This window comes from Acromyrmex echinatior, chromosome 8 (assembly GCF_024713525.1).
Source record: "Acromyrmex echinatior isolate Ae372 chromosome 8, ASM2471352v2, whole genome shotgun sequence".
In the NCBI taxonomy this organism is placed as follows: Eukaryota; Metazoa; Arthropoda; class Insecta; order Hymenoptera; family Formicidae; genus Acromyrmex; species Acromyrmex echinatior.
Genome location: NC_141859.1, coordinates 13,156,447 through 13,183,803, shown reverse-complemented (window position 1 = coordinate 13,183,803; position 27,357 = coordinate 13,156,447). Strand labels below are relative to the sequence as shown.

The 27,357-nt window shown below is 30.3% G+C and overlaps 1 protein-coding gene and 1 pseudogene across 2 annotated transcripts in view; both read right to left on the bottom strand.

The window, feature by feature from the left end:
- Positions 1 to 16,182, bottom strand: part of LOC105146659 (cuticle protein 16.8) — a 93,681-nt gene extending 77,499 nt beyond the window's left edge. For both annotated transcript variants that reach the window (XM_087408745.1, XM_087408746.1), the window contains exon 1: positions 16,080 to 16,182. In XM_087408745.1, coding sequence (XP_087264871.1) covers positions 16,080 to 16,127 — 48 coding nt within the window. In that variant the 5' untranslated portion in view covers positions 16,128 to 16,182. The remainder of the gene's footprint in view (positions 1 to 16,079) is intronic.
- Positions 16,183 to 19,590: 3,408 nt separating this feature from the next.
- Positions 19,591 to 26,359, bottom strand: LOC147908805 (uncharacterized; annotated as a pseudogene).
- Between the last annotated feature and the right edge of the window lie 998 nt (positions 26,360 to 27,357).

The following is a 27,357-nucleotide window of genomic DNA, read 5'->3' as shown; positions in this document are numbered from 1 at the left end:
TTTTTCTTTATAAAAAAATAACTTTTATTATAAAGAATTATAAAAAGTTTTTTTTAATAATTTTTTATAAAAAAAGTTATTTTTAACGTTCATTACATTTGAGACTAGTGTAATCTAATTTTCAGTTATATTATTCAATTCTTTTCAATTATTGCATGACCATAAGCTTCCGTTACACGTTACTTAAAATTCATTAAAACATTTCTAACAGTGATACAAAATAACGTAATTAATATGTTCAATTGCATTTAATGATTTAAGAAACAAAAAAGGTAAGAGTTTCAGCTAAAAGAATATTGGATTTGCACAGACTTACGATTGGATTGTACAGACTTACGATTAATTATTAATTACGAGATCATTTTGTAAGATAAGAAAAATTAAGTGTAATTAAAACTATTAAATATTTATGTTATACACTCAGAGAAAGGTTTCTTCGATTCAAAGAAATGTTCCTTTGCTACACGATTAAAGAAAAAATTTCTTTAATTTGAAAAAATTATGTTTAAATCAAAGAAATGACGTTCAAATCAAAGAAATGTTTTCTTTAATCGTATAGCAAAGAAACATTTCTTTGAAGAAATTTTTCTCTGGATGTAATAAAAAAATTAAAAAATTAAAATTAATTTAACTACAGAATGCGATGAGACGCTACTCATGTGCAATGCAGACGGTACTCATATTCTTCTGAAAATATAAACGTTTTAAGCACCAAGGAAACGCTATCGTTTCCACACCACTTTGAGGTAGATAGCTTGGCGCGTTTTTTTTTAAGTGGTTTCCCCAGTAGGCCTAATCCACTCTCATTGTTTAATGCAACAATTGTTCGAAATGCCTTCCTCGTGCTTGTGAACAGAGTTCGGTTCTTCGAACTATTTGCCGCGTTGCACGGTGCACCATGGCGTAATGGTATTAAAGGCCGCTATGATCTCATCCCGTACCTCATGTTCAAGACCATCACGCCTGTCGATTAAATCTTTTATATGGCCCCAAAGGAAGTAATCAAGCACATTTAAATCTGGCGACCTTGCCGGCCAAGTAATCGGACCACCACGACCCATCCACCTCTCCGGAAAACGCGCGTTTAACATTTCTCTTGTTTGGCGGGAGAAATGTGCGGGAGCTCCATCATGATAAATCAGCGTTTGGCGAATATTGAGAGGAACGTCCTCGAGAAGCACCGGTAAATCATTTTGTAAAAATTCTGTGTAGGAGAAAAAAAATTCTGTGTAGGAAAGCGCCTGTGCGCTGAGACGTGGCGACAAAAAATGAGGACCGACCTAAAAATTGACGAGATGTCGGTCCTCATTTTTTGTCGCCACGTCTCAGCGCACAGGCGCTTTCCTACACAGAATTTTTTTTCTCCTACACAGAATTTTTACAAAATGATTTACCGGTGCTTCTCGAGGACGTTCCTCTCAATATTCGCCAAACGCTGATTTATCATGATGGAGCTCCCGCACATTTCTCCCGCCAAACAAGAGAAATGTTAAACGCGCGTTTTCCGGAGAGGTGGATGGGTCGTGGTGGTCCGATTACTTGGCCGGCAAGCTCGCCAGATTTAAATGTGCTTGATTACTTCCTTTGGGGCCATATAAAAGATTTAATCGACAGGCGTGATGGTCTTGAACATGAGGTACGGGATGAGATCATAGCGGCCTTTAATACCATTACGCCATGGTGCACCGTGCAACGCGGCAAATAGTTCGAAGAACCGAACTCTGTTCACAAGCACGAGGAAGGCATTTCGAACAATTGTTGCATTAAACAATGAGAGTGGATTAGGCCTACTGGGGAAACCACTTAAAAAAAAACGCGCCAAGCTATCTACCTCAAAGTGGTGTGGAAACGATAGCGTTTCCTTGGTGCTTAAAACGTTTATATTTTCAGAAGAATATGAGTACCGTCTGCATTGCACATGAGTAGCGTCTCATCGCATTCTGTAGTTAAATTAATTTTAATTTTTTAATTTTTTTATTACATCCAGAGAAAAATTTCTTCAAAGAAATGTTTCTTTGCTATACGATTAAAGAAAACATTTCTTTGATTTGAACGTCATTTCTTTGATTTAAACATAATTTTTTCAAATTAAAGAAATTTTTTCTTTAATCGTGTAGCAAAGGAACATTTCTTTGAATCGAAGAAACCTTTCTCTGAGTGTATAACATAAATATTTAATAGTTTTAATTACACTTAATTTTTCTTATCTTACAAAATGATGTCGTAATTAATAATTAATCGTAAGTCTGTACAATCCAATCGTAAGTCTGTGCAAATCCAATATTCTTTCAGCTGAAACTCTTACCTTTTTTGTTTCTTAAATCATTAAATGCAATTGAACATATTAATTACGTTATTTTGTATCACTGTTAGAAATGTTTTAATGAATTTTAAGTAACGTGTAACGGAAGCTTATGGTCATGCAATAATTGAAAAGAATTGAATAATATAACTGAAAATTAGATTACACTAGTCTCAAATGTAATGAACGTTAAAAATAACTTTTTTTATAAAAAATTATTAAAAAAAACTTTTTATAATTCTTTATAATAAAAGTTATTTTTTTATAAAGAAAAAATTTTTTTACTACAGTTCTAAAGTACTTTTAAAGCCATTCTGTTTTCATTCTGAAATTTTTTTCTATCTCTTACAATTCCAGCGACATTCGCTTCGAAAGAGAAACACCGAAACACTTTTTTTCTAAAGAGTATTCTACTCCCCTAAAAGTGCGTATGGGTACGTATAAAAAAATACGTGTCGCTTATTTTTGTCTGGAGAATAATATAGTAAATGCTCATTAAAATCGGAGAGGGACAGTTGGATCCCTTTCCTTGTAAAGTTACAGATTTTTTTAATGTAATGAACATGGGCATTAAATTTGATAGTTATAATCGGATAGTTATTAATCGGCATTAAATTTGGATAGTTTAATCGAAATAAACTAAAACATTCAATTTTCAATTAGTGTTTTTCAATACACTTAAGGTTTCAGTTACTACAAATTTAAACATCTCATTAACGTATACATAAATAATTTTTTCAGTGGCAGAAAATTTAAATTTTATTCATCAGTGAACATAAAAGATTAATAAAATTTAAGAACGTTTCTAACGGTGTACAATGAAACTTGTTAAACGGTAAGAAACATGTGAAAAAGAACCTCAGTCAAATGCGTTATTATACATGGAAAAATAATACATCTGGATTTACAATGTAGCGGCTATCTACCTGAGCTTGTACTAATAATTTCAAGTGTACACGCATTAACATGTCAAAAAATAAAATTCCGACTAAATATAGCATAAAACGACGCGATAGTTCCGACAAAATGTGTCTCGAAGGGTAATTAAATAAAAACATCGTATAATAAAGCAAGCGGAAAGATATCTCGACGATCAGCATATGCTTTGCGTAGTGCTCTAATTAATTACATTAATTAGCTTAACATATCTATAATTGTATTAGAACGTATTTAATCGTGCTAAATAACGTGATTTATAATGATAAGAATGTGTAAGAAAAACTTCAGGTAAAATAACATTTTGGAGTGTAGACGCGATGTAGATGCGGCGAAACACATAGGACCGCCATGCCAGACTGTGTCAAGCGACGAAGCGCTACTTCCTCCCTACGCGCCGTCGCCGCCGCCGCTCGAGTGTGGGCCGTCCTACGAATTCGCGCCGCGCGGCTTGATCTCATATTGGCTTAGACGTTTCCTTTTCTAATTCGAAAACTACAGCCAGTATCTCTAAATAGTATTAGAATTTTTTATTCCCTTTGATCCATTCTCCGCCCCCAATGTGGCCCCGACCCATCTTAAGGGACACCCTGTACATATATATATATATTGTATATATATATATTTATATATACATATATATACAGGTGTCATGAATATACGGCCCCACTAGTCCCGAGCAGGTAGAGTGGACTAAATTGAGTAGAAAAATCTTGTACCATTTTGTAATGCTCGCAATAATTAACGAGATATTAACGTTTAAAGATAACCGAATACGCTCGTCCGCTCGACTTACTATTGTCAAAGGTACGGCCCATCGAGCGCACAGCGCGCGGGCCGCGAGGAGCGGGAATGGCCTAGCAGGCACGCCCTTTGAGCTTAGATGCTCGCGACGGAAAGCCCCGCTCCTCGCGGCCCGCGCGCTCGATGGGCCGTACTTTTGGCAATAATTGGTCGGGAGGACGTGCATATTCGGCTATCTTTAAACGTTAATCTCATTAATTATTATTATTATTGCGAACATTACAAAATGATTTACAGGACTTTTCGTCTTGACGACTCCACGATTCTTTTCTTTCGAAAATCTGTTTTTCTCTCAAATGCGAATAACGTCAGTAGCATGGCAGATCGAATATTGATTTTTGATTATTATAAATGACTAGACATCAATTAAAGGGAAATAATTATTAGCGTTCGATTGAAAACACGTCTATTGGCTCTATGACTCACGGATATAAGCCTTTTTCTGACTCACATATAAAACGAAAACACAATAATCATTCCTATTCTTTCGAAATAATTGCAAAACCTTTGGAAAAAGAGATGAATTACCTATCCAAAGTCCAAGTCCCAATTGCATCACATCACGATATATATATATATATATATATATATATATATAAATACGTATATATATATATACAGGGTTGGCCATATTCGACGGAAAAACCTTGAACCCTATTAAATGATTTTTAAAATGAACAGCAAAAAATGTGTTTTTTTCCCATGATTGAAAAAAAAACATCTTTCCGTCGAATATGGCCAACCCTGTATATATATATATTATATATATATATATATATATATATATATGTGGCCCTTCAGAAAAGCGCAGTCAGTTAAAAAAAAATGTTTCGAGCAGTCATAAGTGACATTCAAAATCAGTCGACAAGTTTAATTATTCCAAGTGCGGGATTCTCGACTCAGTGCAATCCAAGCAAAATCAACAGTCCACGTTGACGATCTTTCATCCCAAGTTAAGAGCCATCACTGAGACACCACTGAGACATCATCGAGGACTCCCGCTAACGTTCGTCACTACTTCCAGCAAACAGTAAAAACAAATTCCTTTTTTCTCTTTCTCATATTATTTTAATTTCAAGGCTATATGACCATCAATACTCTCTCGCTCCCTTATTCCTCCTCGATCTATTCTCTCTTTAATCACAGAAGCCCTCTGCCTATCTTTTCTCTATTCTGATATGAATTACTTAAGCAATAAAACACTTCAAATAATTCACTTCTTTTTCTACTCAGGATTACTTAAGTGATAAAACATTTCAAGTAATTCATCTCTTCTCTACTCAGAATTATAATACTTAAGCGGTAAAACGCTTCAAGTAATTCACCTTTTCCATATTCATAGTTACTTAACTCATAAAACGCCTTAAATACCTACGATTACTCTTCCTAGAACCAAAACTGAAAAATCTATCTCTTCCCCCCCTTCTCTTCGGAATTATCTTCTCCTTCTTCTAATTATCTGTCATAGGCACTAATGAGAAAAAATTTTAATAGATGGTCTGGCGGAACAGACATAGAGCAGGACGCAAGAAACGAACCAAGCTCGAGAAACTCAAAAAAGCTAACGTCCCAATCATTACGCGGATACAGACCGGGCAATTTATTTCCCCTCAAGCCCGTCGTTAACTAAAAAGGGTTCATTTGTACCAAAAATATCAGGATTAACTTTCCCTCGACGTCCCTGTGATAGATCTTATCTCCGACAAACCAACTGATAGTTCCCTTAGTAATATATACCTTCAGATCTTTCCTTGAATTTCGAATTTCCTTCCCCTTCTTATTCTCCTCTCTGATAGACTCTCCAAAACCTGCAATTTTTCTTCTCTTTTCCTCCCCCATCCCTTTTGAGGACAACAGATCCTTCGACGAGATTTTTCAATCACTTGAAACCCTCGCCGAATTGGTAAGGTTCCCTCCCTTTGATCACATTACGTAAATACACACATATATACGTCATCAGAAAACCTAGATATTAGTTTAGGTTTTAGTATTATTATTGTAGCGTACATATATATATATATATATTGTATAAATGTCTACAAATAAATGTGACCAATTATCTTTGTAAAACAATAGAACAGTGATTATCATTTATTTCGCCGCCCTTCCAATTCGCTGCGTCTTGACAAAGATCGTACAGGTTCAATCCAAAAGGATTAAGTTCCTTAACCTAAAAGAGAACCGACGGATGCACAAACTCAAATTAGATAACAGCGTCGCGTATCGACGTTGATCCACATCTGGGACATAATCAAATGCGTCCGACTTGTGGCACCCGCCTCAGAGAGATAATCACAAGAGCGATGTCAGTTGCGTCCTTCCTTGGCCCCCTCCCAATTTTTTCTTCCTTTCGAAATAAAAAAATCTTGGACGTTACAAACACAAAAATTAAACAGCACAGTTTTGGATAAAGACGGGGTTTTGATTTCTCTTGATGTGATTCTATTGCTTATCAACATTCCATTAGAACTAGCAAAGAAAAGTATAGCCAAGAGATGGAAATATTTTAAGAATGTGACGTCAATTCCGAGAAAAAAATTTTTAAATGCACTAAATTTTATATTAAATACAACTTATTTTACTTTTAATGAGGAATTTTTCAAACAAAATTTGGTACTCCGATGGGTTCACCTCTTTCTCCGATCATTGCTAATTTGATGATGGAGGAGCTAAAGGTGAAGGCATTGGAGATAACAGGAATTTTCATTCCGATATTTTACTTCAGATATGCTGACGACATTATGATGGCCGTCAAATGAAATTGACAATATACTCACAATCTTTAATTCTTTACACTCGAGGCTACAATTTACAATGGAAATAGGGAACAATAGAATCAATTTTTTAGATTTGACAATCATAATTAATGAAGAAAGAAAATTAGAATTTGATTAATTCCACAATCCTACTTTTTCGAGACGTTATTTGAACTATTTGTCCTTATATACAGTTTCCTCAAAAAGAGGTGTTATAACGGGAATGGTTGATAAAACTATTTTACTTTCAAATCTGAAATTTCATTTTCATTATAAGAACATTAAGTTTATAGTCAATATTTTATTAAATAATGACTATTCGATTGACTTCATTTTAAATACTATTAATTCGTGTTTAAAATTATTGTTTCATAAATTATTGACGAAGGAGAATAATGACACTATCGCCGACACTGTGACGAAGAGAATAATGTCACTACGACCAATAATGAATGTTCGCCATGGTTGATTGTACCTCATGTTTCAACTGTTTCTGAGCAATTCTTTTTCATTGTCAAGAATATTAATGTGAAACTGTCTCTTTTCAGTTTGAATAAACTTATAGATTTATTAAAGGACAAAAAGGACGTTCTCCCAAAATTTTCAAATAAAAATGTAGTTTACAAGATGCCGTGCAAAGATTGTGATGCTTTGTATGTTGATCAAACAAGTCATAAATTAGACTAGAATATCCGAGCATCGAAAAATTAGTTATTAAATTATTATAGAATAACATTTTATGATGTTAAATTATTACTTTTACTATATCGTATAGAAATTTTCCAATGATATCTTTACTATAATGATATCTTTATTACAATGCTTTTCATTTGAATTATTTCATGAAAAATTTTACATCAGCAATGTTTTGAATGACAACCTTAATTATAATTGGGTTATAAATTATAGAAATATTTAATACGTATTCAGAATTACGATATTGTGCGATTGTAAAATTATTTCCAGTTAGCTTTTTGCAATGATTATACGCGGAAACCGCTTGGTTGGAATAATGATTGAGAGAGAAATATGTCTATAGACTTAACTCGCATCTGTTCCAAGTGTGCCAGCGCCAGCGCTGCAATTTTGTGATAAACTTATCGATCTGATGCGATAATTATCGCGCATCTGGCAAGGCCGATCCGCGTGATTACCGAGAGTAATCTGTGAACGAGTCGAAGCGGATGGAAATCGAGACGGGGCATCTGTGGGCCGCGGAATAACTTCTTGAACGCGATGCGGATAATCGTACTATGGTTCGAAGCTGGTGTTGGTTCCGACCGTAAATGACGAGATAAAAAGGTCCTCGATACGACAGGATGTAATTACGGCTTTACGTAGCATTACGAAGAGGTATCGCGAGACGCCGGTCGCGCCGTGGCAACTCTATTTAAAGTTTAAGTGGGACTTAAATTAAAATCCATCTTATAATGATTTCGGTGACATCTATACCATAAATTTCATCTTAAGCGATGATACGCTTCTGCATTATCTTGAATTCTCTTCTTACTTTTCATATGCTTTTCAACATTAAACTAGAAATCCTTTCTTACTATATGTATTTTCAAAGAACGTCATCAAATCTTCATTATCAAATTTTCATTATTTTACGTATTTATTTTAACGTAATATGTTTTGAATTTTATAAAAGAAGATATACAGAAATTGAAGTGCTCCATGAAGTTCCATGAAGATATCAAAGAGAATAATCATATCGATTATTCTCAATGATCTAAACGAGTACTTTCCGTTACGTTTCAAGATTTCAGAGAGAAATTCCGAGCACGTATCAATAAAAGGGCCTAGACATACCTGAACGTGTTAGCGAAAAGCTCGAAGTGTATGAATCGACCGCTCGCTTGTGGCACTGGAATTCTTCTCGCCGCGGGATGAGAAAAAGAAGCTAAACGAAACGTGCGAAGACGTTTCAGCATGAAGTTACTCGGTGCGAGCAAGAGAACTTCAATTTTAAATAATGGTTTAAATCGACTTTTCATTATAACGATAACATATGCGTGTATATGATTCGTAACAATAATTTTAAGGCCAAATGAATTGCAATTAAAATAAAAGTCATATTCTTTTAATATCTTTCTAAGAGAATTAAAAATATTTCTTCTATATTTAAAATATTTACAATATATTTTCTCTGATTTACATATTCGAAAATATATTTAGATTATATTTTTTTATTATATAGAAGAAATAAAATCTAAATGCTACATCAATTATGATATGATGAAAAAGCAGAGCAGTAATTCCCTTTCTTTTATAGACTTACAGTCCATTTTCTAATCGCAAATACAGGTTTGCAACATTTTTCGAAGAAATCATTCATTCTGCTGGGTCTCGAGAGAAATGTTTGACACGAAAGTTTTTACCCCAAAGATTGGACGAATTATTTTAACAAAGCGATTTAACTTCGTAAGCAAACGACTATATCATATCCTTTCAATTAGTAGATATTATAAGAATAATTGAAAACGCAAAAACTCTCTGATTATAACATAATCCTATTAAAGACAAAATAAAGATTAAACTCGTGAGATGGTAAGCAGTAAACACGCGCTTTGTAATAAAGTTGTACTATTTTTATGTGCAACTGTTTTTATATATGTACGAGGGCAAGTCAATAAGTTCTTAGAAAAACATAGTAAAACACATTTTTTTTGATCGATTCATTTTTATTTCAACATAGTCTCCTTTCAACTCGATACACTTGATCCAACGATTCTCCAACTTTCAAGCCATAAATAATATGATTTGTCCAATCCTTAAAAATAAGCCTCTGTATCGGCGATGAGCTGCTCTATGATGGTGAATCTCTTTCCTCCCAACCATTTCTTCAGGTTTGGAAACAGGAAATAGTCGCAGGGAATTAAATCTGGCAAATATGCTGGATAGCAATTCGTAGCGGAATTTGTTGAATTTGGTCATCGGTGTCAGGTACGTGAGAACCCGTGCATTGTCTTGATGGAAGAGTACTTTCTTCTTCGCCAAATGGGGATGTTTTTTCTTTAAAATGTTGTTGAAACGGTCGAATAAGTACCGATCCAATACTCTGCGTAGTAATTGATCGTTTGCTTCGACGGAAGGTAATCGATATGAATTATATATCGATATTATCACGTGCATCCCAAAAAACTGTGGCCATCATCTTTCCGGCCGACTTCACGATCTTCGCCTTCATCGGAGCTGGTTCACTCGGTGAGATCCATTGTTTTGACTGTTCCTTCGTCTCAAGTGTGAAGTAATGGATTCATGTTTCGTCCACAGTAATGAATCGACACAGAAATTCATCTGGATTACGTTGAAACATCTCCAAACATTGTTTTGAAATCGTCACACTTATGGTCCACAGAGCAAAAGCGACACCCATCTTACCGATAGCTTTTTCATACCCAATTGTTCGTGCAAAATTGAAATCACTGTGCCATATGATATGTCTGTGGCCTCAACAAGCTAGCGCACTTTCACTCGTCGATCAATCAAAACAATATCGTGGACTTTATCGATGATCTTTGGCGTAGCAGCCTCAATTGGATGTCCCGAACGAGGTGCATCACATGTGGATGTACGACCACGTTTAAATTCATTCATCCAACGGTATACAGTCGCAAACGCTGGTGCTGTGAACATTATCCAACTCGGCTATGATTTTTTTTGGGATCAAACCTTTCATATATAAATGTTTGATCACTGCACGAAACTCGTTTTTTTCCATTTTGCAAAAAATACAAAAATTCGTTTTAATCGTCTACAGAAATGAAGCCATGCGATGAATTCCGCTCAAAATTTAACAGTAATCAGCTGAAAGATGCTACTTGTCAAAAAGTAATATGACATGACACTACGAGTGCCCTCTGATAGATTTTCTAAGAACTTATTGACTTGCTCTCGTAATATTGGGTGGATTCATATATTCGTTCGGTTTTTGAAGGTAAAATGAAACAAGTTTTTTTCATACAAAGAATGAATTTTAATCAATGATATGATTCTGTGTTTTTGCACTAACAAAAACCGAACGAATATATGGATCCACTCAATATGATTGTAAATAATCATTATTTCTGAGCTTCATTTTTTTTGTTTCCCAGGTTGAGGTGAGTTATTTCGTTTCATTATTTGACACTTTTTCTTGCTTTATAGGTAAATTTTAAAATTGATACAGTGTAATGAATGCTACGTTTTTGCCAATCTGCAAGTGACTTGCTCTCAATGAATGAATTTTGTTTTGTAATCCTGATGAAGGCTCCAAAGTGAGCCGAAACGTTCGAAATAAAATGAAGATTACCTTCAACATTTGAAAAATATCTCCTATCTCTTCGCTCCTGCAACAGCGTATGATTCTTATAAACCTTATCCGAATTTTTATTTTTTATATTTTATTTTAATGTTTAAAATAAGATAATTTGACATCTGGGTAAATAGTGGAAGAAATAGTGAGTAACATATGGAAGGGAGGGGAGGGGGGTTAAAGAAGGAATAGAAGATCTACGAAAGGAAATGTATGATTTGGGAGTAAGATTCTGGCAATGATTCTGTATCAATCCACTTATTCAAACCTTGTCTTTGCATTGTTATATGAATCATCTCCGATATTAGTCTTTTATTGTATGAAGGTTCATTGTTAAGAAATCCTTCCAATTTTTACATCCTTCCAATTAAAATTTTAGTTATAATTTAATGAATGGTCAGTGTTAACGTATGGAGAACCTGTTTTTTTCTTTATGTAGGAGATATGTTCCAATTTGGTCTTTAACTTTCTTTTAGTTTGGCCAACATAGCTGGCTTTTCAGTCTTCACAAGAGATTTTGTAAACTACGTTTTGATTAGATAACTTTTCAAGTTTGTTTCTTATACTCTATTTATAAATTTTTTTACTTTGTTAGAAATGGAAAAGGTTTGCAATTGAATTTCGTAGTAATAGGAAAGAAACTTTCTGAAATAATTTTAACGTATAGTAAAATATTTTTCTTTTACATATGTAAAATTTTTGTCTTTTACATATGCAAATTCTATTTTGCATTATTATTATGTATATGATAAACATTTTAATCTTTGTTCTATTACGAAAAAAATGAAAGGGAGCGAATAGAGCTATTATCGGGGAATATATTTATAGCATTAATTAGAGCATTAGTTAGTTTTTTTTTATACAAACGAAAATGAGACAAACACACCATCTTTACAATCTAATGATTATATCTCTTTTGTGGCAAAACGGGTAATGAAAATAGAAACTGAGAAATTTGCCAGAAAATATCTTTTTTTGGTATCCGTCAAATATAATTTTTTGATTTTCAATGATAATCATTGTGTCTAAAAAACTTAATCTACTATTTATGTTAACTTCTATAGTGAATCGTAACTTATTATGTTATGAATTAAAAATTTTTTGTATATCATTTGTGTTACTGGGTAAGTGTCTAGGTCTGTAAGGACTCTTTCATTTTAGATATATAATTTGCTTTTTTAAAAATAATAGTAACATTCCCTTTGTCTGCAATGGTAATAAGTATGTCAGGATCATTTCTAATAAATTACCTTATCAAACCTAATAATCCATTGAGAGTAATTATATCATCGCTAAATAGTTTATTATATTATCTTTCTTTTTACTTATGTAATATAATATTATTAATGACAGTATACCTGAGGCTTCTAGTCATATAAAAAACAGCTTTCATCTAGTCGATAAACTAAATGGAGTACATTTCAACCCTGATTATATTCTATTATAGTTTCATTGGATGTCATATCCTTTTTCATGAATGTTCTTATAGAATTGGCATTAGATAGTAACAACAAGAGATGGGACACATTTCCATGAAGATAGACATTTCGCAGGACGAATTCATGATTGCTATTCAGCTAGTCTTGAATTGAATTTTTTTTCCTTTAACAACTATTCTTATAAATAAATTTTTGGCACTCTAATGGGTCACCTTTGTCTCCAATAATTGCCGACATTGTGATGCAAGACTTAGAAATATTAGTAACAGAAGAATTGTTTGTATAGTTATCATTTTATTTTCGATACGTGAACCACATGTTTTGGCAGTCCAACCAAATAGATGATATACAAAAAATTTTTAATTCATTACATAATAGGTTACAATTCACCATGGAACTTGACATAAATGGTAGATTAAGTTTTTTAAACACAATGATTATCATTGAAAATCAAAAAATTATATTAACTAATAATAAATTAAAATAATTATATTAACTAAAACTATATTAACAATAATGCAAAATAGAATTTGTATATGTAAAAAAAAAAAATTTTACAGTACTATATGTAAAAACTATTATAGAAAGTTTCTTTCCTATTATTACGAAATTCAATTGCAAACTAGCCTTCTCCATTCCTAACATAGTAAAAAATTTATAAATAGAGTATAAGACAAACTTGAAAAGTTATCTAATCAAAACGTAGTTTACAAAATCAAAAACGTGGTTTCTCTTGTGAAGACTGAAAAGTCAGCTATATTGGTCAAATTAAAAGAAAGTTAAAGATCAAATTGTACGAACGTATCTCCTACATAAAGAAAAAAACAGGTTCCCCATACGTTAACACTGACCATTCATTAAATTATAACTTTAATTATAATAAAATTTTAATTGGAAGGATGTAAAAATTGGAAAGATTTCTTGACAATGAATTTTCATACAATAAAAGACTAATATCGGAGATGATTCATATAACAATGCAAAGACAAAGTTTGACTAAGTGGATTGATACAGAATCATTGCTAGAATCTTACTCCCAAATCATACATTCATAGTTTCACTTTCAGTTCTTCTATTTCTTCTTTATTCCCTCTTCCCTTCTCCCCTCCTTCCTTTCCAATATATTATTCACTACTTCTTTCATGTCTATTTACCTGTCTCATATAATATTAAATTATCTGATTTTATAACGTTTCTTAAGACATACCAGAAAAGATCTATATATTAGGTGTAGTAAAAAGAAATCTATTATTTTTCCAATAGATGGCTTTAGTAATCTGTATCACGCGTAGACAAGATACAGATTACTAAAGCTATCTATTGGAAAAATAATGGATTTCTTTTTACTACACCTAATATAAAGTTCTATCGCAAAATTGCTTGATTAATTGTTTCCTGCTTGATTAAACGTTAGAAGTTAAACGTAAAGAAGATTACACTTTATGTGAATTAATCTTTGGAATTTGAATTTAATCTCTGGCATCTTCATCGGTCTTGATTCTCATTAGCCTTGAATTTATTGTTTATTTTTATTTTTAATTGTTTCCATTGACCATAATTTGTTACCATAACAATAATGTTGACCATAAACTGCGATTACCGTTTGACATATACCGTTCGACTAATTAAGCTTAGAATGCAATTTTTGACTCATTAATCAAGATAATTATATACACACATAAATGTTTTAATTAAGGAACAAATTATAATTTGTATGAATAATTCATAATTCATTCGTAGTAAACTAATGTATTTATGATATTAACTTTATTATTTTAATAGAACAAAGATATACACAGGACAATACATTTTATACATGGCAATCAACAGAAGTATATCAAGTTAACCATTAAGACTATCAATTATTCATAACATCTGACTACGCTGAATTATCAAACTTATGGACAAATAAATTAATTTATATATAGCATTATTATGTTAGGATTTATTGAACTTCGTATTTACGGTTTAACGGATTAATTTAAAGATTATAATTGGATAACATTGGTAATGACTTGATCAGTGTCGAAATGTTTGTTTATATTGTTTATATATGTAGTTTATCGTGTCGGATACTTATATATAGAACTCGGATTAAAGTCCTGAGATTGCATCGACCGCTCGCAACTAGCTCTCTTTTTCATACCACATCCCCCACCGCCGTGGCGCCGTCGCTCGTCATGGCTTCGGATGAGTAGCAGTGGGGAGAACCATAAGGAACGCGCTATAGTTGATTGGAATCAATAAGTCGGACGGCGGATAATCCGGGCTCTACTTTTATATATATATAGAGAGTATCCCGTAAGTTTTTGCCAATCGCTTTTGTGTAGGTAGAGCGCATTAAACTGAGTCGAAAAGTCCTTTACTATTTTGAAATTCTCGCAATAATTAATAGATATTAATTATTAAAAATTGCCGAATATTGATCTTCAATAATTTTTTATTCAAATATTATTAACAGAAAAACTGCAAGAGACAAATATCATTTACTGTCTTCTCATAGAACTCTAAAAATTTTTTCAGAATTTTTATTAACTTTTTAGTACTGCATTTTCTTATTTTTATCAATATGAGAAGATACTGTATTAAAAAATTCTGAAAAAATTCTGAAAAAAATTATCAGAACTTTATGAAAAAAAAAAATTAACAATTTTTGTCTCTTGCTGTTTTTCTGTAAAGTTAATAGCATTTGAGTAAAAAATTATTGAAAACTAATATTTAACAACATTTAGTAATTAATATCTCGTTAATCATTGCAAAAATTATAAAATGATAGAGAACTTTTCGACTCAGTTTAGTCCACTCTATCTACACAAAAGTGGTTGGCAAGAATTTACACCCTGTATATATATATATATATATATATATATATATATATATATAGAATATAATATATCATATTCTTATACGCGTAAATATTAAATAGATTTCGTTGGCTCGTAGCCTATCTATTTTATTTTAAATTTTATAAAATAAAGTTTTTCCTTTTCTTTTTTTCGTGTAAGCAGCAAGAAATTTCGATTGGGTTTGGAAGATCTATGTTTATGCTTTAGGGTTAATTTCTTCGTTTATTAAATAGAGCGAATAAGGTCTTGGAAATTTTAATGATTTCTTATTATAAGAATATTATTATTCAATTTCTTATTATAAGAAAATTTCAGAAAATCACAAACTTTAAACTCTTTATTATATTACAAAGAATGCAGCAACTTTTGCGGAGCAATAAAATTCTGAATAAATGAATTGCGTAAGTAACTGGTTTGTTTCGTCACAAACTACTGCGTGTTTTCTGAAGAACTTTTTAATTAAAGTTATTCGTTCTATCATATTTTCTTCTAAGAGATTTTATATTTTCTTTTTTTATCCTGAATAATTTCTTATTTATAAACCTATTAGAAAATTATACTTAACTATATTAAATATAAACTTATGTAAACTTCGTTTACATAACATGTATGAATTACAAAATTATTTATGCATCCAATTTGATATAGATATTTGTCTGAAAAATATTATTAATTATTTGTAAATCTGTATATACTTACGATTATGTGTTTCATTATGAAACCGAAAAGTTGATTGGATTGTTTCATTGATATATTCACACGCGCGTACTGCCGTTTACTGCGAGGATAGCTTGTGGTGAAAGTATTATAAGAAACTGTCGAAAAGGAGGTATTGTAAAGGCTTCTTCACAACAAAACAATTTCTACATAATTCATATTTATACATGTACATAAATAAATAAACAAGATAATTATTTTAAATAACAAAATTCTGTACATAAGTATGCAAATCATACATATTTTATATGTACATGATGGTCCACTTAAATCGGTCATGTTGAATATTTCACTTATTTTTAATGATATAAAAAAGTTTCAAATGAAAGTGGAACGGGTTTGAAGGGAACATATTTTAATCACTTGCTTTTTTTCTAGATGATAGCGTCAAAAAGATATGAACTAGATAAACGACATTGCAAAAATTCTCTATTAAAAAACAATAGTTTAGAGACCTTTTACACTTTATTCTGACACATTTTTATATGGAATATAAAATATCTCGTAAATTATAAATTTTTTGGCAACTATACCGTAACTTTTATGCACAAAATAATAAGATGAATCAATTGGTGTGCAGAAAGCACACAGTTGTTATTAAAAAAAATAATGCAATTTATTATACAATGCAGTGCAACTACATATTTTTTTAAATAGCAACTGTGTATTTTCCACATCAATTGATTCATCTTACATTCTGTACATAAAAGTATTAAGGTACAGTTGCCAAAAAATTAATAGTTTACGAGATATTTTATGTTTTATGTCAAAATGTGTTATGTAGAATAAAGTGTGAAATATCTCATAAACTTTTGATTTTTTAATATCTCTATCTTAATATTGTTATACAGAATAATTAATGGAAACATATTATGTAAAAAAAAATCATGTAATTTCATTTTAAAAAGTGGAGATGATTTTCATATCTTTTTGAAACCACCCTAGATAAGCCTCCATCTAGAAAAAAAAAACAACGTGACCAAAATACATTCCTCACTAATCCTCCACTCTACTAATCCTCCATTCCACTTTCATTTAAAATATTTTTTTATATTATCAAAAGTAAGCGAAATATTCAAGATATTTGATTTAAATGGATCACCCTATATATTAACTCTTTGATAAACATAGCTTAATACTTTTATGTTCAGAATAATGAGATGAATCAATTAGTGTAAAGAAATACATTTAATAGCTCTCAAAAATATTTTATAAATGACATTTTTATTGATATATCTGTACGCTGATCAAATATAAGTATTGTTATATGGAAGCATAATTAATTTGTGTTATTGAAATCGTACATGGAAAGATAAATTCTTTATTTATTGACAAATATCTATAATATGATGGATCAAAAGTATTTTGTTGATTAGAAGGATAAAGCAGATATCATGTTTACAGTTCAAAAAATATTGAAATAACTATGAAACAAATATAAGAGGCTTAATATTTTGTAGCGGAAACTTTTGATTTTATAGTTACGGCGATGAAATATTAAGTTCACGAGTTTCTCTATACAAATCTTTGACCATTCTTCTTGCAAAACAGCGAATGATTCTTGCCTATCGAAAAATTTCGACGTCATGCGCGTGTGATTATACCCACTGCCCAAAGATGTTTTATGATTTTTGAGGCTAAAAATTTTAATTTCGGTTTGTTTCAAAAAGTTCTTCACCAGTTAAAAAAACAGCTTCGCAGCATTATTTTGTTGAAACATCCATCCTTTTGGCATATTTTTGAAACAACAAAACTGCATATGTTCCTTCAAAATGTCTCAATAAACGAATCGATCCATTGTTGTCATTATCCAGACAATATTTGTAAAATATTTATAAAATATTTACAAAATATATTAGGTGTAGTAAAAAGAAATCCATTATTTTTCCAATAGATGGCTTTAGTAATCTGTATCACGCGTAGACGAGATACAGATTACTAAAGCCATCTATTGGAAAAATAATGGATTTCTTTTTACTATATCTAATATATAAATATTTATAAGGCTTATTTTAAATATTTTTAAATATTTGTGTGATCTTAGATTGCTTAAATCATGAACATTTATTATAAATATTATGAACTATTTACTGTAAATCTTGTAGTAAATGTTACGGAAATACTTAATAAGACATTATAATTCAAATAAAAAATACTTATCAGAAATATTCATTTATATATTATAATTCAAACAAATCAAAATTTGTAATGATCCACATGGATTAGATTCCGGGTAGAACTTTAAACAGGCTCTAGATACAGCTCTAGGTATACCCACCGAGCGCACGGCGCGCGGGCCGCGAGGAGTGGGAATGACCTAATAGGCGCGCCGCGCCCTTTGAGCTTAGATGCTCGCGACAGTAAGCCCCGCTCTTCGCGGCCCGCGCGCTCGGTGGGCCGTACTTTTGGCAATAATAGGTTGGGAGAACGTGCATATTCGACTATTTTTAAGCGTTAATATTTCGTTAATTATTGCGAGCATTACAAAATGGTAGAGGACTTTTCTACTCAGTTTAGTCCACTCTACCTGCTCGGAACGAGTGGGGCCGTATATTCATGACACTCTGTATATATATATATATATATATATATAGAGTAATATATATAAATAAATAAATAAATATATATATATATATATATATATATTTTTACTTATTTTATTTTTTCAATTTTCATGATATTCCAGTATAAAGCTTGAATTACAATGCACTCATGATAAGCATATACATGTATATTGAAAAAAGGTTACATTTATTACAGAATCTAATCGGATAAATCGTCCTGAGGACGTCCATCGGATCAAGTGTGCTCTGCATCAAGTGTGTGGTATTAAAATATAATAAACTATTATTACAGGTATAACTGTCTGTAAAAAATATCAAATATATATATATTAGTACATATTAATTCCGGAAATTTTCAAAAATAGAGAGAAAAAACAGACTTGTGTGCTCCTATATTGTCAGATCTTATATTTAAGGCTTCTATAAGTTCATTTTCAGATGCTCTAGTCAATAAAATTATCCGTAGAATATTTGAAGATGAACTTAAGGAGGCCTTAAATATAAAACTACGAATACTGACTATAGTGTATAATTATAATCCATATATTATTTATTATTATTATATGTATGTATATGTATGTTTCTTATTATATTTTAAATATATATAAAGATTGTGAAATAAACATATATAATATATAAACTATATAAAATATAAACATGTTACACAAACACTGAAAGAAATTAAAATCAATTTTCTGGTAATGATGATTTCCTATCTTTTCGGTGTCTTTCCCAGTCTTTTGCTCCGCTGATGACTGTTCCAAGATATTTCCCAAAAAAGCTTCAGTAAGTTATTGTTATCATTGTGACCATTTAAAAAAATCTGTTCAAAAAAATCAAAAGATATGAGATCATATTGTTACTATATTAACAATACTAATATAGCATATACTTATAAAACTGTATTTCAAAATAATTCTTACTGTATAAAGTTGAATACAAATTATTATGTGTTTCTTTAAATAATATCTTGCCAGTTACATTTTTGTCGTATAGGTCATCATTATGTCTTGTATTATTAACACTTTCAATATATTTGTTAAATTCTTTGTGGGGATTAATCTTTCCATATAAATGCTATACAGCGCAGTATTCTGTTAGCAAAAACAAATAAAAACTTCTATGATATATTAAAACATTTTCTTAAAACATTTATTTCAAATGAAAGACATAAAATGAAGGAATATACAGTATTGAAAGCAATCCTGGATTTTTGAAAATACATGATACTGACTAAATTGTAAAACTGGTTTTATCGTATTGTAAAACTTTATCTCAAATCTAGTTTTTAAATTGTAAAAGAAAACAGTTTTTTTTTTATCAAGGGATGAATATAAGGGAAAAATAATGGCAATGCAATTCACTGTCAACCACGATAGTTGATAATTAAGCCTCACGTAAGCGTCCACGTTTATAAATGATCACTGCTTTTATCTTCTGTTTCATTCCATTATAAGAGAACTATTACCTTTTATAAATGAAAAACTAAACTTCGGATAAAGTTTCATAAAACGAAAAGTATTAATATGTAGTAAAGATTATGTCTTTTTACGAATAAGTTTCTACAAAAATGGAGTTATTTCCAATCTTATACATTAATGAAATATAAATATTAATCATACAAAATCTTATGCGAACTCAGCATCGTCTTTTATCTTATTATCAAATGTTTTTATTTCTTCCAGCTCTGACAGCTCTAGGAAATTTTAGTTCGTACTTTCTTTTCAGCATATACTTGTTAATCACTAGCTGTGCTCTCACTTATTCCTTAAGATACGGCGTTTAATGATATTTTTATTTCTCTTATCTCATTTTTTATGAATTGAATATCAATTTTCATTTCTTCAATACTAATATGTAATGATTGTAAAACTGAAAAAATATGAATATTCATTAATATATGAATATTCATTAATACATTCATTAATATATTCATTAATATGTTTAATATTTGCTATTAATATAAGTTATTAAATTGCAAATTTAATTGTAAATTAATAAATTATAAATTAATAATGAATTCAGTATATAATATGTTTTTATTATAACAGTATCTTTATTATAATAATGCAATCAAATTGATTAATTTTTTATGATTTATAGATCTTTGTTTATATTTTATTAACCGTGTTTAAGCTCATTTCATGATTTACATTGGAAGTTACTTTTACTTGCGACATTTGTTTTTTTCGAAAGAAATTTTTTTCTTTTGAACATTGAGAAGCTGTTATTTTAATCGCATTACCTTCTGCGAAATATAATATCTATTAATGTAATATAATATATATATAATATATTACCAAAAATGTAGATATCCATTAATACAATATAACATGTTTAACATTTGCTATTAATATAAGTTATTAAAAATTTAGTAAATGAAAAAGGGCTACGAGTCAAAAATTATATTATTTCATTAGTAATTATAATAAAAAGATATATTGAACATAAATTTCACAAATTATTCAACGTAAATAATAAACAAGAATATAAAAAAAAATATATAAGAAAATATAAAATATACAGACGTTTCAACCTCGATTGGGTCATTTTCAACGTTTCAATACATAAAAGTTCGCTCGATCTATAGAAATAAAATTATTCGGACATTACTTGTATACATTATGATCGCTTATTGAATATATTTAAAGTATAGAATATATTTAAAGTATATCTCACTGTAGTCGTCCATAGAATTGAAATCTTGAAAGAAGAATTTTGAGTATCAAATGTTCCATTGTAAACGGATAAGGATTGTTTCTGTTAAAATAATGAAACAATTTTATCAAGATATAATAACTCATAGAGATAATGCATTATAGAATTAAATACAACAAAAAAATTTATCAAAGAACATCCAGATATACACATTACGAATGCTGACAAGAGAAATGTCATTGTTGCCCTAGATAAAACAACTTATATACACAAGGTGGAAGAAATCTTTTCAGATAAAAACATGTTTCAAAAAAATTGAAAAAGATCCTCCGAAAAAATTAATCCAAGATTAATTTTATTACGTGTCTTACCTTACTTACCAGATGGAAGAAGAAAGGTTACGTTGATGATTCCACGTATCGAAAATTACTTACCACAGATGATAACACACCTAGAGCTTATGGATTAACAAAAATCCACAAATATTATAGAGAAACCCATTGAGAGTAATAATGTCGTCTATAAATAGTTCATTATATTATTTTTTACTATATCATAGTATCATTAAAAGTAATATACTTGAAGCTCTATATAAATGATAGCTCGTATTTAGTCGACAAACTATTATACATGGAGTACAATTTAAATCTAACTATGTCTTCTTTGGATGTAATATCCCTCTTCACCAATGTCCCTATAGCTCTAGCAATAAATAGCATAAAAAAGAGATGGGATCATATAGCTTGCAAAACTAACATTCCACAAAATGAATTTATAATTGCAGTTAATCTAGTCTTAAATTCCTTTCTTCTCTTTTAATAACAATTTTTATAAACAGATTTTTGGCACTCCAATGGATTCACCTATGTCTCCAATAACTGCGGATATAGTAATGCAAGATTTAGAAGAATCAGCTGTTAACAAATTACCTATACAACCATTATTATAAATAATGGGAATAAATAAGTGGATGACATGACTCATCTTAGCACTTCTATCTGATACTATTAATGACACATTGAACACCTTTAATTCCTTACATAGTAAACTACAATTCACTATGGAAATTGGTAGAAGAAAAAATTTAAAATTTTTTAGGCACAAGTATTATTATTGATAATAAAAGAATTATATTCGATACATATCATAAATCAATATTTTCTGGCAGATTTCTAAATTTTTATTCAAATCACCTTGTCATAAGAAAGGCATAATTATTAGTATGGTGAATAAAATTATTCATTTATCTCATCCTCACTTTATCAAAAAAAATGTAATTGACACTATTCAAATATTCCTGATCAATGGCTATCCTCTATCTCTTATTTTCTCTACCATTAATAATAGAATAAAATATTATATTCATAATAATAACTTCACTCATAAAATTATTACAAAACATAAAGAAACATTTTTCTCAATACCTTATATTAAATTTATTTCAGCAAGCTTTTACCAATTTCAACAAAATTCAATTGTAAATTAGCATATTCCATTCCTAACACATTCAAAAGTTGTATAAAGAGAGAAAAAGATAAACTTGAGCCATTGTCTAACCAAAATAAAATCTCTTGCGAAGATTGTGATGTCAGCTATGTAGGCCAAACAAAACGAAAATTAAATACAAGATTACATGAATACATTTCAGATATCAAAAAAAGAATGGATTTACCATCAGTTATTTCTGATTATCACATGAACTTAAACCATAATTTTAAATAGAATGAAGTCAAAATTTTAGATAAAGAGGCTTCGTATAATAAAAGATTGATATCTGAAATGATACATATAAAAAAGCAAAGACAAGGCATTAACAAACAAAATGATATAGAAGCATTATCAGAATCATACTTCCAGATCATACAATCACTTTCCCCTTCATAATCATTTCCCCCTCTCAATTACTTTCCCTCTTTCTTCCATATCTCCCTTTTCTAACATATTTCCTTTCCCTTCCAGAAAATTTCTTTTCTTAACATTCTCATAACGTTTATAATTCTTTGAATATTACAATGGTTCTAAAGCACCGACGTGATAACAATAACTTCAATTTTGATCATTATTACCTACAATATAAATTGCAAAAAACTTAACTGCGGTTTCTGTATCAGACTCTCTTAATACGGAGATAATTTATATAATTTAACTTTAACTAAATTAAACATTCGAATATAATATCTCGGTGATCGTTATACAATTAAACTGTCATTAATTCTATAATGCATTATCTCTATGAGTTATTATAAAATATTGCTTCATTATTTTAATAGAAACAATCCTTATCCGTTTACAATGGAACATATGATACTCAAAATTCTTTCAAGATTTCAATTCTATAGACAACTACTGAGACTTTAAATATATTCAATAAGCGATCATAATGTATACAAATAATGTCCGAATAATTTCATTTCTATAGATCGAGCGAACTTTTATGTATTGAAACATTAAGAATGAACGAATCGAGGTTGAAACATCTGTATATTTTATATTTTTATATATATATATTTTTATATTCTTGTTTATTATTTACGTTGAATAATTTGTCAAATTTAATTTGTCATGTTTAATATATCTTTTTGTTATAATTACTAATGAAATGATACAATTTTTGCCTCGTAGCCCTTTTTTATTATACTAAATTTATAATTTATTACTTACATTATATAAGTTATTAAATTGTAAATTATTTAAAATAATGCATTCAATATATAACACGTTTTATAATAATATTTTTATTAATTATAATAATGCCATCAAATTGATTAATTTTTTATGATTTAGATCTTTGCTTACCATTTTGAACAGTCTTTGAACTCATTTCGACGCTTATACCTAACGAATTAAAAGTCTCTTTTACTTGCATTTGTTTCTTTTTAAAGACAATTTTTTTTTAACATAGAGGAACGATTGTTTCGGCTGCATTACCTTCTGCAAAGTATAACACCTATTAATGTAATATACACTCTCTCTCTCTCTCTCTCTCTCTCTCTCTCTCTCTCTCTCTCTGTCTCTTTTTCTAATATTATATAATATGATATATACAAATATATGTGTAAATATTTAATACTTTTCACTTTTTGACTGACGTTGTCTTTTTTAATCTTTCATCATCACTTATATTTGAAAAATTGTTAACACTTACGTAATTACAAAGAATTACGAATGTTTTTTTATACATGTAGTTATATAAGCAATTAAAAAATTTATTTAATTATCTAAAAAAAGTGAAGTGTTTTAAATAAATATGTATTACTATTATACAATAATATATATTAGGGATACAAATAAGTTCGTGCGGTTTTGAAAGAGATGGCGTAACTACTGTTTCATTCCACCGTTCCGTATTTCTAAGTATGCGTTGGATAGCTGTCATTAGTAGGTATTAAGTTCAGTATGTGTCATTTGTTCGAATTGTAAACAACAATATTTTTACTTCGTCAAATATGTCGAACTTTGTACCAAATAAAATGTTTTTGCGGGGAGTTTTACTGCATTACTTCAATATGAAGAAAAGTGCTGCCGAAAGTCATCGTATTTTAGTGGAAGTTTATGGTGACCGTGCTCTATCTGAGCGAACGTGTCAGAAGTGATTTGCACGGTTAAGAGTGGTGACTTTGACTTGGAAGACCAAGAGCGTGCCGGATGTCCAAGAAAGTTTGAAGACGCAGAATTAGAGGCATTACTCGATGAAGATCCATGTCAAACGCAAGAAGAGCTTGCATTATCATTGGAAGTGACTCTGATTACATTGTAACCGGTTTTTCACAATAAAGCCCCAAATTTCGAGAAAAAACCGCACGAACTTATTTGTACCCCTAATATATATATATATATATATATATATATATATATATATATAATATATAATATCAAATTATTTATAAATATTATATTATTATAATACCTTTCTCATTGTCATCAATAATGGTACGCCTCATTCAATAATGATACGTCAGAGTCGCTTGAGTTACACAGATGTTCAATTTCTTGCATTAATGAATTTGATTTTTCGTCAGGATTTTCTTTATCTGTGAATGTATAAGATTTTTCTTCAACTACTTGTAGCTTGAGTGAAGCGTTTTCATATGAACCTACACATTTAAGATAAATAAAAAAGATATCTGCTACTGAAAAATAATACTTTTACTGAAAAATAATAAATTATTATATTTACTTGTATTCGTGTGGCCAATAACAATTACTGGATACATTGACCATTTTTGGTCAGGTTTTTGAAGAATCGTAACTTTGTTATATAAATCTTTTATTTTTTGAAATGTATACGGGGGAGAGGGGAAAGGAGTATCTAAACTGATCGGTTTTTTTTGTATAACAAAGTTTGGGAATAATGTCTATCGCTTGTGATTCGTCTGTCTGCTTTAAATTTTCTATGAATTTTTAGGAGAACATAGTCACGTTTTCTTTCTTTCTATTCTATAAGTAAATATATTTTTCTATAATGAAGAGAAACAATATAAACTTTATACAACTTATTTATAAATTTTATTAGGTGTTGGAATTAATTCGTAGCGTTTTACAAGTGATGGGAAGTACTTTCATTAATGTATTTTTTAATGCTCATGTGAAATAAATAACATTCTTTCATTAAAAACGCTACGAATTAATTCCAACACCTAATATGTTAAATCAAAATTGTTATTTTTTAGTGGTAAAAACATCAAATTTGTTATTGGACAGAAAAAAATTGAATTTAATTGAGCCAAAGTAATCTATACTTTCTGTAAAAGAACTATTTGAATGTGTAATAAGCATGAAAAATGCTATATGTGTGCGAAGTTAGCATCTCAACAATTAACTTCAGATTTACTCCATCATAGATATACAGTTTCTGTATATCTATATATATAGTTTCTGATAGGTTTTAATAATAATTCCGTCGAATTAACCAATAAAATCACGTTTTTCGAATTGAGTTGCTAACTTCCGATAACATCTAATATAATAGCATCTCATCGTATTTCGAATATTTATTCACTGAGAAGTAAAAATCCGTAAAGTTCTACCACCTAGACACATCCTATCAATAATTCTGACGGTTAAACAGAATAATTTTTCGTCACAAAATTAACTCATCCTACAAATCACTTTGTCCTACGAGAGTTTCCGTCACAGTTCTTAGGATTTTCGAAGATACATAGTTCTAGATGAATTATAGAAAGAGTTCTGACGGTAAACATTGTTATTTTCATTTTGAAATAATTTTTTTCAAAACAATCAGCATTAAGAGAACAAAGATGAAACGCTAAACGATTACCGACAGATCTGCGAATTCTATGGTGATTCTCGTGTACTTCTGATGTATTCTAATGTTTTCTAAAGAGTTCTAGTAATAAAAATTATTTATTTTTTAAATAATTTTTATCATCAAAACTCTTTAGAAAATATTCACATTTATAGTACGAGGGGTATCCAGAAAATAAGTTCCGTTTGTATTATACGTTTAGTAAGGTCGATGTATGAGCGAGCTGGCAACACAGCATTGAAGAGGGGAAGCTACCGAATAGAATGAGCGGTGTTCGGCGTCAGTAGCTCGTGAAACACGGTCAGGAGAGGTTATCAAAATGGAGTCCTCCACTTCGCGTCCCGCCACCTCCATTCCGATTCCTTCTCGAGTTGTTTTGCGCGGCATCATTCAGTTTCTTTTTGCTCAAGATTTTAAATCGGTTGATATTCACAAACAGCTTGTTTCTGTACATGGAGAAAGTGTGATGAGTGAATCTATGGTGCGGAGATGGGTCCGAGAATTTAAGGCAGGAAGACATTCGCTTGAAGACGAAAGTGGGAGAGGCAGACCCTCCCTTATCACGGATGAGTTGACGACAAAAATTGAAAATGCGATTCGCAATGATCGTCGTTTAACTTTAGATGAATTCCACAACCTTTTTCCAGAGATATCCCGAAGTCTTATCCATGAGATCGTTTCAGAAAAACTCGAATTTCGCAAGGTTTGCGCCCGTTGGGTTCCCAGAGAACTGACTCCTCTACACAAGGCCACACGAGTGACTGCAGGTAAA